Genomic DNA, 22037 nt, shown 5'->3' with positions numbered 1-22037 from the left:
TGTCTGGGCATAAATTTGCATTCTGAATCCGGGAGGCCCCGATTCCAAGTATGTCAAATGTAATTAATTACAGCAAACCTTCTGCAACTGTTTTCAAACGTGGTATTAAAGGCTTTGTGAGCATGGAACACAAAACCCGCTGGTCCGCTGAGGCTCATGGGGAGCTGGGGGCTGAAAGCCAGGAAGTCCCAGACCCAGGCCCCACGAAATGGGGAGAGCAGCTTCCCCAGACGCCATGGCTCAGAACAATCCACCACAGACAAATGGGTAGCCGTGTCTCAAGTCCCAGCCCATCCATCGACTCCACAACCTGGGCAAGTTACTGTGCTTTCCTCAGCTGTACAACGGGAATGGTAAGATTCAACACCTCAAAGTGGTGTTGTGAGCTTAGAATATGGTGGCCACCTAAATTTGAATCCAGCTGCCACTTACCAGCTGTGTAGCCTTGGGCAATTCCTTTCACCTCTGAATTTCCACTCTCTCATATTAAAAAAAAACAAAACCTACTTTACAAGGTGACTGTTTTAAATGAGATAATAGATATTGAATGCTTAGTCCAAGGTCAGTCATATAATAAGCACTCAGCAAATGTGCAATGATTGTATTTCAAGGCAGATAAATTCCATTGTGCAAAAATAATGTGAGATAAATAAGAATGCTAAACTTCAGTCCTTGAAAAGTTCCTAATTAAAAAAATAAAATTTTATAAAGCTGAATTTCCAACACATGGCTCAAACTCCTTTCAAAACATGAAGAGCAGGAGTACTGAATTGGAAAACTACAGACTGCTGCTACCCGCCTGGGCCGCTCACCCACCTCCAGGTCTCTGATCCAGGCTGGAAGTCAAGGGAGATGACCCCCCACCCTGCCAGCTCTGCCCACTATAAAAGGATGCCCTCTGGGTCTTCTAGCAGCCTTCCTTCCCCAAATCATTACAGGAAGCAGACACGACTTAGCAAAAGAATGGCTTCCAGTCCTCGCAGGACCCAAAATCCACAGCCCCCAATGTGACCTGGGTCTCTATGCCCAAACAAGCCCAGAACTGCAACCTGATCCAAAAATACCCCAGTTCAAACTCAAAAACGAATTTGGAATCTTTTGGTAGGCAGAGAAATTGTCAGGGATTATCTTTTAGATTTGTTTTTGCTCATCTTGTTGGATTTGCTTTCTTTCAAAGTGTTCAACTAATGTTTAGGGGAGGGATAAGCAGAGTGGGAAACAATATAATTTTTTCCCTGAATTACTAATCTCTCGCTCTTTCTCTGTCTTATAAACTCCCATTACCTCCTCCATTTCAACCACCTACTTACACTAATGCCTACACCACTACATCACCATCCCATGCCAGGTTCTGAGTCCTACAGTCTGTCTAGGTATCTGATGACAGTGTTGTGTGACCCTGAGCAAGCCACTTGCCCTCTCTGGGGTTCCACTTCCTCTACTATAAAAGGAGCAGGTTGGCTTAGATCAGCACTGTCCAATAGAAATATAATATGAGCCATGGAGGGAATTTCAAATTTCCCTAGTAGCCACATTGTTAAAAAAAAAAAAAAAAGTAGAAAGTAAAAAGAAACCAATGAAATTAGTATTAATAATATATCTTATTTAATCTAATATGTAAAATATCATTTCAACCTGTAGTATTTTCAAATTATTACTTTTATAGTCTTTTTTTTCTACTAAGTCTTTGAAATCTTGTATGGATTAACTACCCACATTTCAACTACTCCTAGCTACGTGCAGCTAGTGGATACCAATACGTACTGGATGGCACAGGCTTAGATGCTGTTACCCTTATAGCTCTAGACCCCTCTGACAAAACAAAGGCAGGCCTCACAACAAATTCCAAGGAAGGCTAGTAGCACCCCAGGGAAGTTGCTCTTCCCTGAGGTCTCATTTCAGACTAGTTTCAGTTTTATTTCAGATCAGTTTCACTTTCTGCTTTTCCAGCATACATTTTAAGAAACACCCACATAAACACAATTAAATTTTTATAGTTATTTTTCCCAGTTGATGAAATTAAGGAAAAAAAAATTCCCCAACATCCAAAAATGTCTTCATCTATTCTGTTATTCTTTTTGAGTATTCTAAGTTCCCCGATTACATCTTCTTTGCTTGCAAAAACTCTGAGTCCAAAATAAAACAAAACACAAATTCTCTGCAAACTTTCACCTGACAAAAATTCCCACCCTTAGTCCCCCAATTTTCCACAAAAATGTTGGGACAGGCAGGAATTTGTATGGCACAGGCTCAAAGCTGAGAGGTAAGAATGGCTAGCTCCTCAGATATGCTGTCTTGGACAGTAACACATCCAATAAGCAAGCCAAAAGCACTTTTGACTTTGAGTGCTACCAGCAAACTGCAAGCCAGGGACTTGCCAAGAGATACTCAGGCCTCCTCCACTTTGCAGGAGCCATTTCCACCCCTGGGGGAGACACCAGGTTTCATTCCTCCCTGGGTCCTCACCCAGGAACAGGGCTGACCCCTGGTAATCAAAGATCCACCCCTGACAAAGGGCTCACTTCACTAGAAAGCAATGTTTTTCCCTGTGTTTTCTATAGCAGACTGGGGGGCCAAGCATCACCTGACTCCATTTATTCGCTTTAGCTTATATAGAAAGCCTCATTCTGCTTTGTCAGCCAAAATATTTATATCACTTTTTTGTCGACTCAATACCATCCTCACCTCAGCCTCCCTCCTTTCCTTTTTAAGAAAGGAGTTGTCGCCAACATGTTTCTCCAGTTCTTTGCTGTTCATGAAGCACTTTCTAGTCCATTAACTCATACGATGCTTTCAAAAAGCCTGGAAAGGTTTAAGGATGGCCTGTCCTCCCACTAAACAGATGAACAAGTAGAGGCTGTGTCGGGGTGCCAGACCCCAAGGCCTTCCAGGGCTAGGCAGGCCACATACATGATTGAAACAGGATGAGGCTGGGGACAGATGCAAACAGGAAAGAATCTGTGAAAGGCCCACAAACTCCAAACTTTCTGAACCCTGGGCTGGCAAAAAGATAAAATAACATACAAGAGAAGGGACCCACTCATCTTGTGGCCCTTAGTCTGTGACTCAGTTTACACAACTTACCCAGCATAGCACTAATAATTCGTACTAGTTATAAAAAGTAACGTGTATTTAAAAAGTAACATGTATGTCAAGAGTTTACAAAGCATTTTCAAACTTGTTATCTTATGTCATTCCTGTGAAGAATCATTACCAGCCCATTTCTCAGATGCAGAAATTAAGATACGGAAGGACTAAAGAACTTGTCTGTGGACTTGAAAGTGTGTAAGCAGCAAACCTGTCCCAAACCCAGGTCATCATCCAGGAACCCCAGGGCCTGCCTTGCCCCACTGCCACGTCACTTACACTGCTGAGAGACACCATCCAATCCAGCTGCCTAGCCACAGGCGTCTCCCCTTTGAAACCTGATCACTCCAGGATCAGGCAGAGAAGCAGGTCATCCAGCCCCGCTTTGATGACAACCCCAAGGGTATCTAATTATAACAGGGAAGGGAGGAGTCAGGATTCTCTCGCTATTTCTCAAGACCAAATTAATTTTAATTCCTTTTGATACAGTGTATACACACAGGGCAGGAAAAGCACTGGTTGAGGAGTGAAGAAATCTGAGGCTTTTAGTCCCACTTCCGCTTGTTCACTGAAGTCTTGGGTAAGTCACTCCACCTTCTTCCCAAGGCCTCAGTTTCTCTCTCTCTCTCTCTGTGTGTGTGTGTGTTTGTGTCTCGATAAGGAAGGAAAAACTGGCTTCATGTCCCATGGGGTGTGTGTGTGTGTCTCAATAAGGAAGGAAAAACTGGCTTCATGTCCCATCTAAGCCCAACTGATGGGTAGCATTATATAATACTAAGAACTCTGAGGCCGCTGGCCAGACTCAATGGAAAGGACTGCCATGGTCAATTAGTGATGTCTGCCACAGGCTAGAGGATGGGGAATGGCAGCATGTATGCTACTTATTTACCATCCTTGGACTAGATGATGCACAAATAACATGCTGCAAGTGAAAAGAACTTTGCCCTTTACAAAACTTTTTTCTTACATCTCTCACAACTTTCACGAGAACCCTATGCATCATCATCATCATCATCATCATCAATATATTATCATCTCACCTTTACAGGTAAGGAAAATACGGTGCAAGGAAACGAAGTACTTTGGCAAACACCACAAAATGATTAACTGGTGGAGCAGAGAGGGGAGCCGTGCCTTGGCTCTCCGACTATGCTCTGCTCATTCTACCCTTGGAAATGTCAAACTGGTGCTCCGCTGTTGTCGGGCCAGCTCATGCATGTGGCTGTACTGAAGAGACCCCCCCCCCCATTTACAGGACTTCACCTCCCTCCCACGGGCTACTTGCCCCTTTTAGAGAGGCCATGGCAAAATTACAAAACCTACACACAGACATGGCAGGAAAGTAGGACTAAGTCAGAGTTCCAGATGTTTCTTCCCAAGGTGAAGTCCTGCCTTCACTGTACAGGGTGGGGGGGGGCCAAGCCCAGAGAAAAGTGAGGTAAACAGAGCATGGAGCCCCCACAGGTCATAGTCCTCCCCACCAGGAGGACAACAACACTCAATCCCAAGACGCTTTCAACTGATAGATGCGCCATCGATTTTATAACAGCTTTTGGAGAAGAAATAAGAGGGAGAAAAAGTTCACTAGAAGAACAAATCTACTGTAAGGCGCATCCTGATTCCAGAAATATGGAAACGTGGGAATATGAACATTGAGGATCGATGTCTACCTTAACTTAGGATTCTATGCTTGCTTGCTGAAATTGGCCATAAAGTGTTAAAAATGACAGCATTTTATAAAACGTGCTGAAAAAAACTAAGCAAAGAAACAGAAGGTTCTGTTTTCTCCCATAAATTTTCCTTGAATCTTTGACATCTGCAAACCAAAATTCAACCAAAAATGGGGTCACATCACACATTTAGGTGCTTCAAGTTGAAGGAGCCCGTGTGCCTGGATATTCTGCAAACAGGCCCCTGGTGTTCAGTTCCAGGACACCTGGCTAAGAAGACCAGGCATAAATACAGGGCACTGCTGTGCCCCATTCACCATACCTGCAAATCAGGCATCTGGTGGCCCCCCATCCACTTTAAAGAAATACTTTATACAAAAGGAGTGAGGAGGGCAGGGGTGAAAGTCATCAGACGAACTTTTTAAAAATCCCCCAAGACATGTAAAGGAGCATTTCCCCAACTAAGGATCCCTGTTGGACTTATTATTCCAGGGGAGCCATGGCTTCAGAGCCAGCTGTAAGAAAATGTGCCTCGGGCTCCCTAATAAAACATTGGCTTTGACCAAATGGCCAAGCCCAAATTGGTCATCCACTCTTCACTAGACCCAAAGCCCACTGATCTGAGCTATTTCCAAAAATCAAATGAAGTCATCAAATATTTATGGAGCTGCTGCTCTGCGCCAGACCCTAAAATGAATAACCGGTGATCTCTACCCTCACAGATGTTACAAGTTGGCCGGAGAAGCAGAAATGCAAACAACCAACTCTGACCTGTGGGTCCGCAGTGTTTGGGAGGTACCATGGGGGCAGAGGGAGAGGAAGCCTACCTGGGGAAATTTGTTGGGGGGGCTCTACAGAAGAAGAAGTGCAGCTGATCTCGAGGAGGGTCTGGTTTCTCACGAAGCAGATATGAATGAGGGAAGGGGCACCAGAGGCAGGGGCCCCAGCATGAGCAGAAGCTCAAAGACATACAGGTCCACCCGCGATTGAGATGTATGCCTTTTAAAGCCTTGCCACAGGCTCAGAAACAAATCCAGAAACATTCCAAGGAGCTAGAGCAGCCCCGGAATGAAAGCATCCAGAATGCTTTAACAAGAAAGTCTCATGGATGGCAGGCTGTTTTAAAGCAACAGCCAAGAGTGTACATTCTCACTTGTCGCCTAACTTTGCCTGCTAACGATAAGCCACCAGGTTTCCAGGACTACCCCAAGTGTTGTCAGTGGGACTTAATCTCCCCAAATGGAGAATCCCTGGCTACTGGGTTGAGTCGACTCACATGCGTCGACCACCTACTCAGGCCCTCAGACCGGCTGACAGTCTCCACATGTGACCCCTTCATTTAATCCTAAAACAACCCTGCAAGGCTGGGATCATTAACCCTCTTTTCCCAGATGTAGAAGCTGCGGTTCCAGAACCAGAGTGACTTTCCTGAAGTCACACAAAGCTAACCACACCATGAGGTTGGATTTCAAACTCTGGTCTGGCAGACCTCAAACCCAGCTTTCCATTTTCCCAATTGGGGTGGATTCGGAAAATCTCTATGCATCTGACCTAAGGCCTGGCCTGGGGGGATTTCCTGCTGATGCCATGTTTTTGGCTCAGAAATAGATTTCATTGCCAGGCCATCTTTTACCTCTGATCTCCTTCCTCTCCTCAGACCCCAGCCCTGGTCCTGGCCACCTGCTGCCTTTTTGCAACTTCATCCTTCTCTCTGGCAACACTTTATTTAAAATGCACTTCAAAAAGCAACAGCCTCCCGGACTCACACTCCTTGACTTCAACAGCTCACAGGCTGCAACACATCATCCCGGAGTTACTAGCCATCATTTGTCATTTTTAACTACAGCACAGTGGCCTAACCCTGGCAGAAGACTGCTTTGGGACAAATAAAAGGGAAATGTGGGCTACTCTAGCCAGGAGAGCTATATGGATGGAACTCATCATCACTACAGGCTGAAATGCCTCAGAGCATGTGAGATTCTGATAGGAAGTCTCACCAACAAAACCAAGAGGTCTGAAAGGTGTTGCTACCCTTCTGGGGCCAGCCAGTGATGATGACAACTGGTCCAATCCTGAGCTGTCCAACGTAGTAGCCACCAGCCACATGTGGCTGCTGAACAGGTGAAATGTGGCTGGTCAGAATTGAGATGTACTGTAGGAGTAAAATACATTAGATTTCAAAGACTCAATAGCACCCCCGCAAAAGACTGTAACTTGTCACATTAATAATTTTCATATGGATGGCTTGATGAAAGGATAGTATTGTGGATATACTGAGTTAAATATGTTAAAATCAATGGCACCTGTTTCTTTTACTTTCCTTAATACACTGTGAGAAAATTAAAAATTATATATGTGGCTCGCAACGGGGGCTTGAATTATATTTCTATTAGCGCTGACCTGACACATTTAAAAGATGAGGAGACTAAGACAGAAATTCTGGGATTTTTAAGGAAGTGCACACACACAAAAATACAGACTGTGTTTTTGTCTGATTAAATTAAATATAGCACAAACACAGACTCTCTAACTCCAGAAAAATTTCTCTGGCAATTTAAACTAAAAGTGGGGAACAAAAGACAAGGACTCCACACACTTTAGATCTCCTCTCCAGCAAGAAGACCTTGCAAAGACGCTGCCTTCAAACTTGTATCTGCCTTTCCATATGTCCTTCCAGACTCATCCAAGGCCAACAAGCTGCGGTATGTGCCTGGGCTGCCCATGTGGCTGAGCTTTCTTCATATGTGGCCCTTGAAGTAGGCTCAACCAGGGCTCAAAATACGTGGCACAGGACACCTAACCCACAGGGTTCACCTAAAAGTTAACTGAGATAATAAATGCAAAAATAAAGTATAAGCAATAAAGTGCAGTATACCTGCAGCACATCATGGCGGCTCAGCTAGTCCAGTACCTTTCAAACTCTTTTGGCCGTGACCCACAGGAGGAAATCTATTTCAAATCACACACATACATCCACAAATATAAATACAAGTTTCATGAGAGGATACTCACCTGTACCCTGTGGTATGCCTCTGCTATTTTTTGTTCCCCTATATTCTAATCTATTCTTGTTTTTAAAAAATTCTGATTGTGATTCACTAAATTGACTTCACAGGCCACTAATGGCCCATGATTCAAGGTCTCGCCTGGGAATGGTAACTAAGAGGTACACCCTCCACTCTGATTTACATTTCTGTTTGGCCACTGCACCCCTCTCTCTAGAATATGGGAGTCGGGATACGGCCTCAGAATCCTTCTCAACACAGTGATCCAGGCAGCCATAACCAATTCCTTGGAGTTACAATCAGAAATGAAACCTATTTATTATTATCCTTGATCTGATCCCAAGTGTTCATTTTATAAATGCAAAAATTGAGGCTCTGAAGGAAAAAGTGATTTGTCCAAGGTCACACAGCAAGTCCTTGTGGGGGCTAGGGCTCCTGAAAAGAGCCACTTCATTTTACATCACCAGAAAGAAGGTACAACTGACCCAAAACATCACAAGAACATGGAAAAAATTCAAAATTTCCTCATGACCATGAGAAGTCGGCTTATATACATCCAGTCACATATGGCAAGGAAGCTCTTATCACCCACTAAGGAGAAGACGTAAGGATTCTGAGGTCAGAGGAAGCAGCATGCCAAGAGCTGAGTCAAAAGTGAGAAAAATATTGTATCTGACACTGGAGGAGTTTTAAAACCCAGTTTCTCAAGTGAAACAAGCCATTGGTTGTTTATTTTCTACGACGAGGGAGAGGTCAGCCTTACACTGACCAGCCATCTTTGTTGCTTTCGTTCTGCAAAAGCAAGAACCCTTGTTCAAGTTCACCTCTGTGCAGAGCTGGAAGTATAAGCAAACCTCTTTTCCTAGTTTGCTCCAAAGTCAAGCTATAAAGCAGGCCCTTGAAATTTCAAACCTCATTAGAAAAAATTAAAAAAAAAAAAACCTCCTTAGGCAGAAAAGCAAAACATTAAGTAATAAGAGTCTCCACTGTGAAACTGAATATAAACGATCTTTCGCCAAAATAATTCAGCCCATCATCAAATTACCACCCCTCAAGTCCAATTTGCCAGATATTTTGCCCAATAATCTACGAGAATGTGGTGAACAGACAGGAGCTAATAAAAATTAGCTCACATATCCATTTCTGGTCACACGTCCACCTAAAATAGGAGGTGAGAGAGCCAAGGCCAAGGTCAGATCTCAATCCAGAGAGAGACACCAATAGAAACAAAAGAAAACTGGCCCCGCCCCCAATAGAACCATCATGCACCTCTACTTCCTTTACAACAAACATGATCAGAATAACCAATTAAAAAAAAAAAAAAACAGAAAAAAAAAAAAAACAGGTCTACAAAACCAGAAATGATTTTCAACTTCTAGCCATAGACAACAGAACAAAATTTCAGCAGAATGGAATGAAGGAAGCTGAATTGTGTGTCAGGAGATCCAGGCCACACAAAGGGACGTGCTGCAATATTTTTATTCCTTGCACCAGAAATAACCTGTTATCTACAACCCTGACTTTTTCTCAGATGCCCCTACCCCCCTCCACCCCTCCCCAGCCCATCTCTCCTTCATCACTGCTAAACTCAGGCCTTCTGCCTCATGAGGCCTCCAAAGCCCCTTGGAAATTATAAATTCCTTGACCGTCCTAGTCATCGGCCTAAATAATTCAACAGAAAAAAAATTTTTTAATTATGCTACTTAAAAAAAAAAAAGCTCATTCCAAATATGTCAGAATGTGACCAGTCAGCCCTGAAGGATTTCGTTACTAAAAAAATAAAATCTCCCAAATGCAATGGCGATGATGGGAAATGTCAAACCTCTGCCATTGTCAAATATATTTCACAGAGATAATATATTTGACTTATTCCACTTAAACATCCAAATTTCCACAAAACAGGGTTGGGAATCTATGGACTGGGGCCACCAGTTTTCCCAAGACCAGCTAGTGGCTGGCAAAAGGAGCAAAGGGTTTCCTTTCTTGCCCCAGGTGACCCACCATCAATTTGCAATCCAAGGTCCCTCCAAGAGCCCGCCCTGCAAGTCCTAACAATATGCTGTTTTTGGACAGAAAAATTGTAACTTTTGGGGGATAGGCTCAAAATCCCCAGCAAGTTCAATTAGATACTAATTTATCACAAAACTCTTCATCTTTGGGTGGGTACTTTATTTTCATCTGTCAAATTTCAATTCGGTCAATATTTATTTGCCTTCTTAAATTTTTTTTCTTTTTTGTTTCACCTTCATGTGATTCATTTTAAGGCCAAAACCTCCACATGAAATATTGTTTGCATATATGCTTTCATATTCCAAAGGCAAACCTTGGGTTTGGCTTTTGTTTGTATTTTGATTATTTTTCCTTTATTTTGTTGCTGCTAAAACCAGCTGAGTTGGTGTTTTATCACATTTCTTCAGCAAAGTAAGTGTTCTACCAAGGAAGATGGATAAGAATCAGAATTTTCATCTCCTTTTTGCCCATCCCTCTTTTATCTTTTTCTTGTTAAGTCAGTAAAATTTGTGCATTTTTTTTTCGGTCACAAACCCCCCAAAATGATCAAGGCTAATGGATTTTTCCCCCTTTGAAAGTAACCAGGTTTTTGAAAAATAACAAATATTGATAAACTACCAACCCCACATCACAATCAAAGAGGCCTGAAACCAATCTAAATTTTTTAAGTAATAAATTTTTCAAATTGGAAGGGTGAACAAGACAGAAAAGGGAAAATTTTCTTCCTTACCAAGGATTCCTCAATCCTTGTCTTCATCAATTGATTCAGTTGCATGTCATAAAAAATGAGCTTCTGTGAATCCACTGTTAGTTTTTTCATAATAATGTTAATTATGCATATCTTATTTTAATGGCGGTCTCTCCTACAAATCTGTGGGCTACTCAATTTGTATAATGTATGAATTTACATTTTTTCCACTTAATATTGCTCAAAAAAGGTTCCTGACATTTTCTGGATAAAACAACAACAAAAAAGAAATGCCTAGACCTTTCAGGAAACAAAATCAGAAAACAGTCTTAATTATTCCATCAAAACAAAAAAAACACACACACACACAAAACCCAACAAATACAGAAAAAAAGAAAGAAAGGATTTCACTGTAACTTTTCTAGTTTCTGTTTTCTTTAGAATCTTAGGATTTAAATGCAGTAAAATGTAAATGCAAAATTAAAAAAAAAAAACTACAATTTTTGGGTGTGTCCAAAGCCAACATTTTAGGTTCTATTTTCTCTTTTAAATCCTTCGTTCGTGGAAATAGAAAAACTTTAAATATTGCCAAATAGAGAAATTAGTCTTTTTTTGCCCGCTGAGCTAAACAAGTTCCAAATTACAATGAAGTACAATTTCTAATTGCTTCATAAAGCCAATTCTCTCAGTTTTCCCTAAACTCAACAATTTCCCTCCTTTCTTTATTCCAATTAGTTTTTTTCTCAAACTAAAATGAGTTGGGTACCCAAACTGACTTTGCTTTTAGGAGGTTTTTTGCTTTCTCCCCTCCAAGAACTGAATTCATTCAAATTCCAGCTTAATTTTCATTTACATATTATCTGGATTTGGCTTCAGAAATAAAAATTGTCTCCATGCTTCTGGAAAGATCAAAGTGAAAATTTTCACCCGAAAAAAGAAAAAAAAAGAATCTCTTACTCCTCCACTGCCTGGTAGTGCAAACTTTTGAAAAAATAAGAAATAAAAAATATTTCTTTTCAATTTTAATTTCTTTTTTATTTACAAAATAGTATCCTCTAGGTGGCGTCGTTTTAATGGGAAAAAACTACCGTTTGAAGAAAAATTAGAAAAAAAAAATTGAGAAAGGAAAATATGGCCTAAAAAAAAAAAAGATTGTTGCAAAAATGGGGGACCTGGGGGGAAAGACCTCCCGGGGGGTCATCGGGGACCCCGAGCGCAGAGAGGGTCAGGGGAAAATTGCAAATTTGGGGGGGAGGGGGCAGAGCTGGAAGGGGTTGCATTTTTGCAAAATGTGAATTGTCCAAACTGAAATGGCTGCTCTGTTCTCTCGCCGCTTTGTTTTCTGGGCTCCGGTCCGAGCCCGGGGCCGGAGGGGGCGCTGGGTGGGGGCCCCAAAAGACCCCCTCGTCACCCCCACCCTCCTCGCACCCCGCAGCGCCCGGGGGGGTGCTCTCCGGACCCCGACCCTCCCGATTGCGCCCACAAAAAGCCCGCAAACGTGCCCAGGCACTTTGCATTTTGCAAATCTTGCAATGAAGTGGCGCAGCGCCCCGGGCCCCGGCCCCCCGGGGTCCCCCGCGCGGTGCATGCCCCCGGCCCCCCGTCGTACCTGCGGAGCCGCCGCGCCGCCCGGCTGGTTCATGGGTCCGTGCGGGAGGAGGCGGCCCCGGCGCGTCCTGCTCCTCCCGGGCCGGGCTGCTGGTGCGCGCACAATGCCGCCGCCGCCGCCGCCGCCGCCGCCGCTCCCTCCTCCGCCCGCCCCGCTCAGGCCGGGGGGGCGGGGGCGCTGGGGGCGCGCGGGGGGGGCGCCGGCCCTCGCCCCCACCCCCGGCCCGCACCGGCCGCGCCGCGGCAGCCGCTGCCGCCGAGCCGCCCCTCGCGGGGCCGCCGCCGCCCCCCGCCGCCCTGCCCGCCCCCGGGCCGGCCTCGCCGTGCGGCCCGCGAGCTCGGGGCCTCGGCCTCGGCCTCCGCGCTGCCGGCCTCCGCGCGGCACACAAAGCCGGCCGGTCCAGGGGCGCGCCCGCCCTCCCGTCCGCCAGCCCCCGTGCCGCGGCGCACCCGCCCCCCCAAACTTTCCCGCTCCGCGCCCTGCCCTCCCCGCGCCCCCCGCGCCCGCTCCCCGGCTCCCTTCTGCCCTCCCCCAGTCCCCCAGCCCCTCGGAAATGTCATTTTCACGCTGGAAAAAAAGTTCAGGGAGCCGGCTCTCGGCGGAACGCAAGAGGTTAATGGGAACTCTGTACCCCGCTGTACCCCCCCCCCGCCAAAAAAAAAACCAGATTGATTTTTGAAATAAAAGTTTTCAAGAGCTGTCTTGCTGGAAGACTGGAAGGCTTATTGGGAATATTCTATTGCCCTGCCACTCCTCCCAAAAAAACTAATGTAATAAAATAAAAGTTTGAAGGACTGGCCCCATGTCCGACAAGAGTGGTTAAGGGGACTCTAGCCCCCCAGCCAGACTGATTTTTAAAATAATATTTGAGGAGCCGCTTTTATGTGAAATGCCAGTGAAGCGGCTGTTTCTGCCTATCCTTGCCAAATTAAAATATATATATGTATTTCTAAATAAAAGTTTGAAAAACTGGTCCTACAGTAAGACAAGAGGGGTTAAAGGTTAAGGGATATTAGCGCCCCCCATCCCCATATCCCCCAGTTAGGTTGATTTAGAGAAGGAAACTTTGAGAAACTTGCATGTGAAATAAAACGTGAACCAGGATATTTCTTTCCAACACCCCAAAATAGCCAGTTGTTTTTTGTTGTTGTTGTTATGTTTATTGTTGTTGTTTTGTTTTTTTTTTAACTTGAGCAACTGCCTCCTTGTGACTTGGGAAAGTTTAAAAGGGATTTTTTTTTTCTATTCTCTTCCCTATTCTCCTAAAAAATCCGATTTTTTAAAAATTGAAAGTATGAAGGACCTGCCTTATTATAAAGACAAGGAGGGATTACTGGATCCATCCTACATCTCCCACAACTGGTTGATTTTTGGAATAAAAATGTTAAGAATTGCTCTTCTATGAGATGCAAGGTGAACAGAAATCCTTCTTTGCCCCTCCTCAAAAGAAAACTACAAGGGTACTTTTCAAAAATAAAAGCATTGGAAATTAAGAGTAAACAGGTATCTTCTGTCTGCCCCCACCTTCAAAAATCAAATGTTCTTTTTTGTAATGTTTAAAGAACTGGAGCAATATGAGTCAGGAAGGGTTACAGAAATGTTTTCCCTACAATCCTCAAAAAAGTTATTTTTAAAATTTTAGGAAAAGGAGGCACTGTGTAGAAGACACCTCCTTTCCCTAATAAGTTAAACTGGGAATTTAGCCCTATATGGGAGACATGAAATTAAGAAACACAACTCTTGCCCCCCTTAACAAATACTCATAACACAAGACGTTAAAAGTAGTCTTCTGGCCGGGAGTGGTGGGTCACGCACATAATCCTTTTGGGAGGCCAAGGCGGGTAGATCACAAGGTCAGGAATTGGAGACCAGCCTGGCCAACATAGTGAACCCCTTCTCCACTAAATATACAAAAATTAGCCAGGTGTGCTGGCACACACCAGCCAGTAGTCCCAGGTACTCAGGAGGCTGAGGCAGGAGAATTGCTTGAACCCGGAAGGCGGAGGTTGCAGTGAGCCGAGACCACGCCATTGCACTCCAGCCTGGGTGACAGAGTGGGACTCCGTCTCAAAAAAAAAAAAAAGAGGAGTCTTCTAACCACTTCCCCCCAGACCCCTAAAAGTTGGAGATTCCTTAAAAATTGAAATTGAAAGTAGCCATTTTTCTCCCCACCAACCTGGTAAGTATGTCCCTGCCAGAGGTTTGGAGCCTCTGCCCAGGCTGGTGTGCAGCAGGCACCAAGGTGAGTAGGGGCAGCTTGCGGAGCATGGCAGAGTTGGGTCCTGTGAGCCCTGAGCATATGTGCTGGCCAGACAGCCCCTAGTCCACCTGCCCCTCATCCACCAGGTGGTTGGGGCCTTGTTACCTGGAGAGATGCTCCCAGATTTGATGTCTGTCTGGCTCGATCCTTGTGTGAAGGTTTCTGGGCACCTGCCTCAAGGCCGGGTCCCCTCCTCTGCCTAGTGGAGCCAAGCCTGATCTTAGGCCTTAGAGTAGAAACTAGATCCAAAATGACATGGGGTCTCTGTCACCACAGCTGAAAGCTGTATGGTACCAAGGAAAAACTCCTGCCCTGGGAGTCGGGAAAACTTGATACGATAATTATTCATTTGAGCGCTTACTATGTGCCAGGTGCCTTGTATCTAGTAGGACAGACACGCACCATGAAGAGGAGAACTATTTGCAGCAGCTCTTCTCAAATGCAAGTGATCCTTGGAATCAGCAGGAGAGCCTGTTCAGATTGCTGAGCCCACCCCAGAGTTTTGAATTCATTTGGTCTAGGTTAGGCACCAAGAGTTTGCGTTTCTAATGCATTTCCAGGTGATGCTGATGTTGCTGGTTTAAGGGCCACCTTCTTAAAACCTTTGCAGTACAGTGCCAACAGTGAGGTGCTCAGTGCAGCTCAAGGAAGGGTCCTACCCAGCCCGGGCGTGGGTCAGCGAAGATTCCAGGAGGGTCTTAATTAGATGGCAGGTTCTCTCTAGAGCAGGGATTCTTAAATGGGAACTTTGCATTGGTTTGGGGAACCAAGAACTACTCCTTAACCAAATGTATGTCTGTATGTGCATTTTGGGGGAGAAAATCTGTGGCTTTCACTCAAGAGCATCAGTGACCACCAACCTGAAATAATCCACAGCCTGTCTTCAGGCACCTCTGGCCTATAAAAGCTCATGGTCCTTCTCAGCCTTCTTTTTCTGGAATCACTGCAAGCCCTTTGTGTTTCTTCACCACGCATGGGTCCCAGGAGCTGGGCCTTCTATCAGCACATCTCGACCATAGAGGCATCTCCTCCCCAGGGGTCTCGGCCTTGAAGAGTGCTTCCTTTCTTCATTCTGTACCAGATGGGCCATGAAGGGTATCCTCAGGGGACAATGGCTGAGCTTGAAGTCTTCCTGACAAAATCCAGCTTATAAATGAACCTACATATTTCCCAAACCACAGCTGAAACTATGCAATCACCCAGAGCTGTGGTTTGTCTCCATTCAGGAATTAACTGAGGGCATACTCACCTTGTGGAACTTTTGGAGTGTCCTGAGGACCTGCCCAAGAAAGTGGCTAGGTACTGCACGAGGTGGTTATGGTCCCATCAGGTGCACTGTGGTCATATCTTAGCCCCCTCACTTTCGAGAGCAATGACACTGTGACCACCGTGGGGAAGCCACGAGAAGGGGAGGACCCCTACAAACACCAGGCGAGCTCTGGGCAGAGCTTCAAGGGGGAGGGTGTGTGGGTGAAGGAGCCAACATATTTTGTGATCGCCCAGGGGACAAGACCAGACCTGCTCTATGATGGAGCAGGCTCTGTGATACAGCATTGGAAAAATGACTGTTGGTCAGGGGTGTGGAAGAACAGATGCTCACATTGGTGGAAGCGTGGTCCGGGAGGGACCCCCACAGGCTCTCCCATCTTCTGAGGGTCTGTGGTTCAACTCGGCATGCCTGAGTTTATCAAATTCTGGAAACTGTTTACTCCTTCCATGCCTAGCCCACTGCCTCCAGGACTAGCATTACCACATCATTTTAAGAGCCCAGCCTCTGGCGTCAGTTCCCAGGTTCACTGGCTCTGGTCCTCCTCCCCTGCGGTGTGGTCTCCAGCAGATGGCTCAAGTTCTTGCCCCCACTTCTTCATCTTTAAAATGATAGGCCAGGCTCGGTGGCTCACGCCTGTACCCCAGCACTTTGGGAGGCCAGGGCGGGTGGATCATAAGGTCCGGAGATCGATACCATCCTGGCTAACACGGTGAAACCCCATCTCTACTAAAAATACAAAAATTAGCCAGGTGTGGTGGCACACGCCTGTAGTCCCAGCTACTCAGGAGGCTGAGGCAAGAGAATCGCTTGAACCCGGGAGGCGGAGGTTGCGGTGAGCCAAGATCAAGCCACTGTGCTCCAGCCTGGGCGACAGAGCGAGACTCCATGTCAAAAAAAAATAAAATAAAATAAAATAAAAAGAAATAAAATAAAGTAAAATAAATAAAATGATGCTAACAGTTTTATCTACCTCATGGGGTGCCCTGAGGATTAAATGATGTAATGTGTGAAGTCCTTAGAAAGTGTCTTGTGTAGCGAGGTCAGGAGATCAAGACCATCCTGGCTAACACGGTGAAACCCCGTCTCTACTAAAAATATAAAAAAATTAGCCGGGTGCCTGTAGTCCCAGCTACTTGGGAGGATGAGGCAGGAGAATGGCGTGAACCCGGGAGGTGGAGCTTGCAGTGAGCCGAGATCGCGCCACTACACTCCAGCCTGGGCGACAGAGTGAGGCTCCGTCTCAAAAAAAAAAAAAAAAAAAGAAAGTGTCTCGTGTAGAGAAAGCGCACACGTCGGCAGGTGGAATTTCCCGTGCCCTCACTACCCGGGTGATCCTGGCCTCAGGGCTTCATCTCTGAGCTTTAGTGTCTGTCTTTGAAAAATGGGGATTCTAAAGCCTACCAGTCTTATCAATACGCTTTCAGTTGTAACCAATAGAAAAGAAATCACGCTAAACAAACAAAAAGAGGAAAATTAGAAGGTGGATCATGGTATCCAAGGGCAGGAAATGAAACAAAGCCTCAAGGGGATTCAGAGCCAGGAACTAGAAAAGTTTCAGGACCTGGGCCTTCTCTCTCCATCACTCTGGGCCACAGATCTCTTGACATCTCAGTCCTAACTTCTCCCTCCTTCCCACTCTCTCTCCGGGTTGGGGGTCGTCTCTGCTTCCCTGGACACGAAGTCAAAATGGTCAGCATACCATCCTCTCAGTGCAGCAAGTACTGACTGGAGTCTCTGCGCTCAATCCAAATTCAGAAGAGAGAATGGAGTGAGTCAAGCTTGGCTCAGGTGCCACCAGGAGCTGATCCTCTATGGCCAAAGATGGCAGGGTCACAAAACACATAGAGCCTCTTGAGACCCAGCCTTGAGAGAAGGGACGTGGGGGGCTGAGCAGAACCCTCCAATGTTCCTCTTAGAGGACTGTGAGGGTTCGCTGAGACTGAGGACGTGATTTGGAGATACACCAAAGTTGCATTTCTTTGTGCTAGAGTGTGGCAACATTTGGAAAACCCAGGAAGTTAAGATGCTGAGGCTTTTTCTAGTAGGTGATGGGCAGATGTCAAACTTGTGTCACAAGCAGGTGGTGGGAGTTGCCTCAGAAGAAGCCTTTGGGTCCCAAACAGAACCTGGGAGCTTGGCTAAGATCTGCTGGGTAGGTCTTGGTGGAGAAGTTGCCTTTATAGAGAAACAGTCGGCTCAAAAGGGCACGGGAAAGAATGAAGGCTAAGACTTCACGAAATGGTGTTTTCTTCCTCAAGCTGAGTTACTTTTCCTTAAGCCTAAAAAACAAGGGAAAAGCTCTCTTGTAACAGCCCAGCCAGGGTGACTTGGGCTTTCAAGTCTCTACACAAAGGGGGGGAAAAATCACACTATCTGGTCTTAGAAAATTCCTTAGCAATTTATCAAACAAGTTGGCAGCATTTTCTCGTTTGATTGACTATTTCTCCAAAGTGGGCAGAGAAAGGACAGTCACCCCCATTTTAAGGCTCAAGTGTCTTGATCCGGTACAAAATTCCAACTTTTGCTCTGGAATTTTCTTCTTTTCTTCCATTCCTCTACCTCCCCATCCCCGCACAGGGAGAAGTTGGGAAGGAGCTGCGATCAACCGGCAGCAGCGTACTTCCTCAAGGAGGGACCTTGCAGGTCATGGTGAAGTCTCCAGAGAAGCAGGTACCTTAGGCCTTGGCAGTCCCCCAGGGAGGTGAGTCCAGGAGCGAAAACGGAGAGAAAGAAGATCCAGGACAAGATACTGGCAAATAGAAAGAAAGAGATCAGGCTGGGTGCGGTGGCTCAAGCCTGTAATCCCAGCACTTTGGGAGGCCGAGGCGGGCGGATCACGAGGTCAAGAGATCGAGACCATTCTGGCCAACATGGTGAAACCCCATCTCTACTAAAAGTACAAAAATTAGCTGCGCATGGTGGTGCTCGCCTGTAGTCCCAGCTACTCAGGAGGGTGAGGCAGGAGAATTGCTTGAACCCGGGAGGCGGAGGTTGCAGTGAGCCGAGATCGTGCCACTGCACTCCAGCCTGGCGACAGAGTGAGACTCTGTCTCCAGAAAAAAAAAAAAAAAAGCAAGAAAGAGATCAAACTGATCGCCCCAGATAAGGAATCAGCATTGAGGCAAAAATCTATGTAGCCTGTCCCAGGAGTCAACAATAAATGCTCCTTGTGTTTCATAAACCTGTTCCATGGAGCCTGCCAGCCCATGAAGCCTAGAGAAAGCCTGGCATCCTAGTAAAGATCTCATCTAGTCTCTGCACTTAGACCTGTGCAGATTGTAACATTAGCCACTATAAAAACCTCAGTTTTTCTCATCTGTAAAATTGGGCAAAATAAGGTACCTAACACCACAGAGTTATTTAAAGCCTTAATTCCTGTTATGCACCCAATGCATGGCAATTATGATTACCATTTCCAGCCCGTATCGACCTCAACATGTATAAGGAAACTCAGGCTCCGGGATGGGATGAGGGTGGAGTCACATCATTTGAGCAGGGCTAGACAGACGAGAAGGGAGCAAAGTCAGCTTTGAAGGCAGCTTCCCCAAATCCAGTTGGCAGTGCCCCCCACTATGGCAGTAGTCCTGATTTTAATTCAGCTGGATCTCAGAATGGAGATGGGCCCAGGCCATGAGAAAAAAAGAAAAGGAATAAAGATGGCAAGAGCTTGTCCACTTCGTTTCCTCCTTCACCATCTGGTGCTCCCAAAGGAGGCTTTAATAATCCATCCTTTCTGCTGAGAAACACACTTGCGAATGCAATTACAATGTGTCATAGTACAGGGCTCAGGCTCTGTCTGGACTCAGACCCAACTGGGTTCCAATCCCAGCTCAGTCCCTTTCCAGCCATGTGATCCTGAGCACATCACACCACTGTCTCTGAGCCCCAGTTTCCTTAACTGTTAAATGGGGATAATAACACAGACGTGCATGTTTTACATGAGGGTTAGAAAAAGCAATGAATGCCAGCACACAGTAGGTATCCTAGATAGTCGAGATGATGATATTGATGATGTTGATCTCAACGGCTTCCATCTGCAAAACTATCCAGTGGGCGGGGCATGTCTGGAATGGCAGCTCAGCCATGAAGCCATCCAACTATGTCCCTCAGTTATCTCCATTAGCAGATGAGGGGAGTGAGGCATAGAAAAGTGAAATGGAATGTTTCTTTCACCAGTAACTGGACAAACTGCCAGCATGTGACTCTTGATGGGATGCACCGACAACCAACAGTGCTTACACAGAATTCCTGCCAAAAATGCATAACCCAAATCTAATCATGAGGAAACATCAGACAAATCCTGATCAAGGGACATTCTACAGAACAACTGGCCTGTATTCTGCAAAAATGTCAATGTTATGAAAGACAAAGAAAGACCAAGGAACTGTTTCAAATTAAAGGAGACTAAAGAGATAAGTATGACAACTAAATGCAAAAAGTGATCTTGAACCATTTTTTTTTTTTGGCTCCTGGATCAGAGTGGGAAAAAAATTACTATAAAGGACATTTTGGGGACAATTGGTGAAATTTGAATATAGTTGTATATTAGAGAATAGTATGTATTCATTTTAAATTTCTGGATTGATCATCATTTTCTGGTTGTGTAAAATCATCTTCTCACTCTTAGAAAGTACACACTTTTGATGGAAAGGCACAAGATTATCTGCAACTCTCGAAAAATATATACACATGTGTATATGTCTGTATGCATACATATATTATATATATAAGATAAAGCAATTATATGTGACTGAACATGAATTGGCAAATTTGAACAAAGGGTATGCAAAAGGTCTTTGTCCTATTCTTGCAACTGTTCTATAATTTTGAAATTATTTCAAAATAACAAGTTAACAAAAGTGAAATATTTAATATGTTTGAAAAACCTAGAAGCCTACACTGAAACTATTTTCATTGGAATGGAATCTTTTCATTGTATATTCAATGGAAAAAAATTTGATTCATTGATCAGTGGCTTGTCAACATCAAAATTTGCTGATTATCTTTCTTCGTAACATGAATATGTTCTTTTGTAGCTGTTATTCCCATGAGGTCCAATTTTCCTAGGCAAATTTTATGATCTCAATTTTGTCATGCAGATGTAGGGTCTTCCATCCATGTTTAGTCAATATTTACTGGACGCAGTGTTAGTCTTTGTGTTTTATTTTCTGTTGCTTATTTCTACCAGGTAAAAGTTATTTTAAGTTTTGCAGTTTCCAGTGTTCCCAGTAAGCTGTAATTCTTCAAACAGGTTTCTCCCCCCGTAAAATTAATTTTGTTGTGTATAGTTTAGAGGGATTCTCTAACCCTGGCTAGGCATCTGAATTTCCTGGGAGCTTTTGAAAAGTACAAGTTTTCCAGCTTCTCTTCAATCTCAAGATTCTGATCCAGGTGGAATCTGGATATTTGAAGTTTTAAAAGCTCCCTGCCTCTCAGGTTCTGTGGTAGTCACTGGCCCATCACTTGGTGTGGTTACCACCTTGCCTTGTATTATTGGTTCTTAAACTCTTTGGGCCTTGCTATTCTGTTTTAACATTCCATTTTCCCAACTTAACTGTGAGGTCATTGAAGAAAGGGACTAAGCAAATGATTTCCTTCCAGCCAGCACAGCTCTCTACAATTATTAGGTAAGGCAGCAAAACAATATTAGTTGATTGATTGTTGGTGGAACCAAAACTTTGAATAGCAACATCAAGAGAAGGAACTTAAAAGAAAATTGTGAGACCGGGCACGGTGGCTCACACCTGTAATCCCAGCACTTTGGGAGGTTGAGGTGGGCAGATCACCAGAGGTCAGCAGTTCGAGACCCGCCTGGCCAATGTGGTGAAACCCCGTCTCTACTAAAAATACAAAAAAGTAGCTGGGTGTGGTGGCAGGCACCTGTCATCCCAGCTACTAGGGAGGCTGAGGCAGAAGAACCCAGGAGGCAGAGGTTGCAGTGAGCCAAGATCGTGCCACTGCACTCCAGCTTGGGCAACAAGAGCGGAACTCTGTCTCGAAATAATAAAAAAAAAATTGTGCAAGAATATATATACATAAAATTTACCATTTTAAACATTGTAAGTGTACAGTTCAGTGATATGAAGTGCATTCATATTGTTGTGTAACCATCACCACTATTCATCTTCATAATTTTTCATCATCCCAAATGGAAATGCTACACCTATTAAACACTAACTTCCCATTCCTCCTACCTGCCCCTGGCAACCACTGTACTACTTTCTATCAGTCTGTGAATTTGACTATTCTAAGCACTCTCATATAAGGGGAACCACACCATATTTGTCCTTTTGTATCTGGCTCATTTCACTAGCACAATGAATCTTAAAGATTCATTCATGTTGTAGTGTGTATCAGAATTTCATTCCCTTTTTTTTTTGAGATGGAGTCTCGCTCTGTCACCCAGGCTAGAGTGCAGTGGCACGATCTCGGCTCACT

General features: G+C 44.8%; 1 protein-coding gene across 35 annotated transcripts in view; it reads right to left on the bottom strand.

Annotated features, from left to right (window-relative positions):
• Positions 1-12212, bottom strand: part of ZNF618 (zinc finger protein 618) — a 180405-nt gene extending 168193 nt beyond the window's left edge. For 22 of the 35 annotated variants that reach the window (XM_063696678.1, XM_063696685.1, XM_063696687.1 and 19 more), the window contains exon 1: positions 12070-12195. In XM_063696678.1, the coding sequence (XP_063552748.1) occupies positions 12070-12102 (33 nt within the window). In that variant the 5' untranslated portion in view covers positions 12103-12195. Of the gene's footprint in view, positions 1-12069 lie in introns of all 35 variants that reach the window. The other 13 variants (XM_055350458.2, XM_063696676.1, XM_063696679.1 and 10 more) reach the window with 6 other exon arrangements.
• Between the last annotated feature and the right edge of the window lie 9825 nt (positions 12213-22037).

Source organism: Gorilla gorilla, chromosome 13, assembly GCF_029281585.2.
Source record: "Gorilla gorilla gorilla isolate KB3781 chromosome 13, NHGRI_mGorGor1-v2.1_pri, whole genome shotgun sequence".
Classification (NCBI taxonomy): domain Eukaryota; kingdom Metazoa; phylum Chordata; class Mammalia; order Primates; family Hominidae; genus Gorilla; species Gorilla gorilla.
This window is presented reverse-complemented; position numbering and strand designations above follow the sequence as displayed.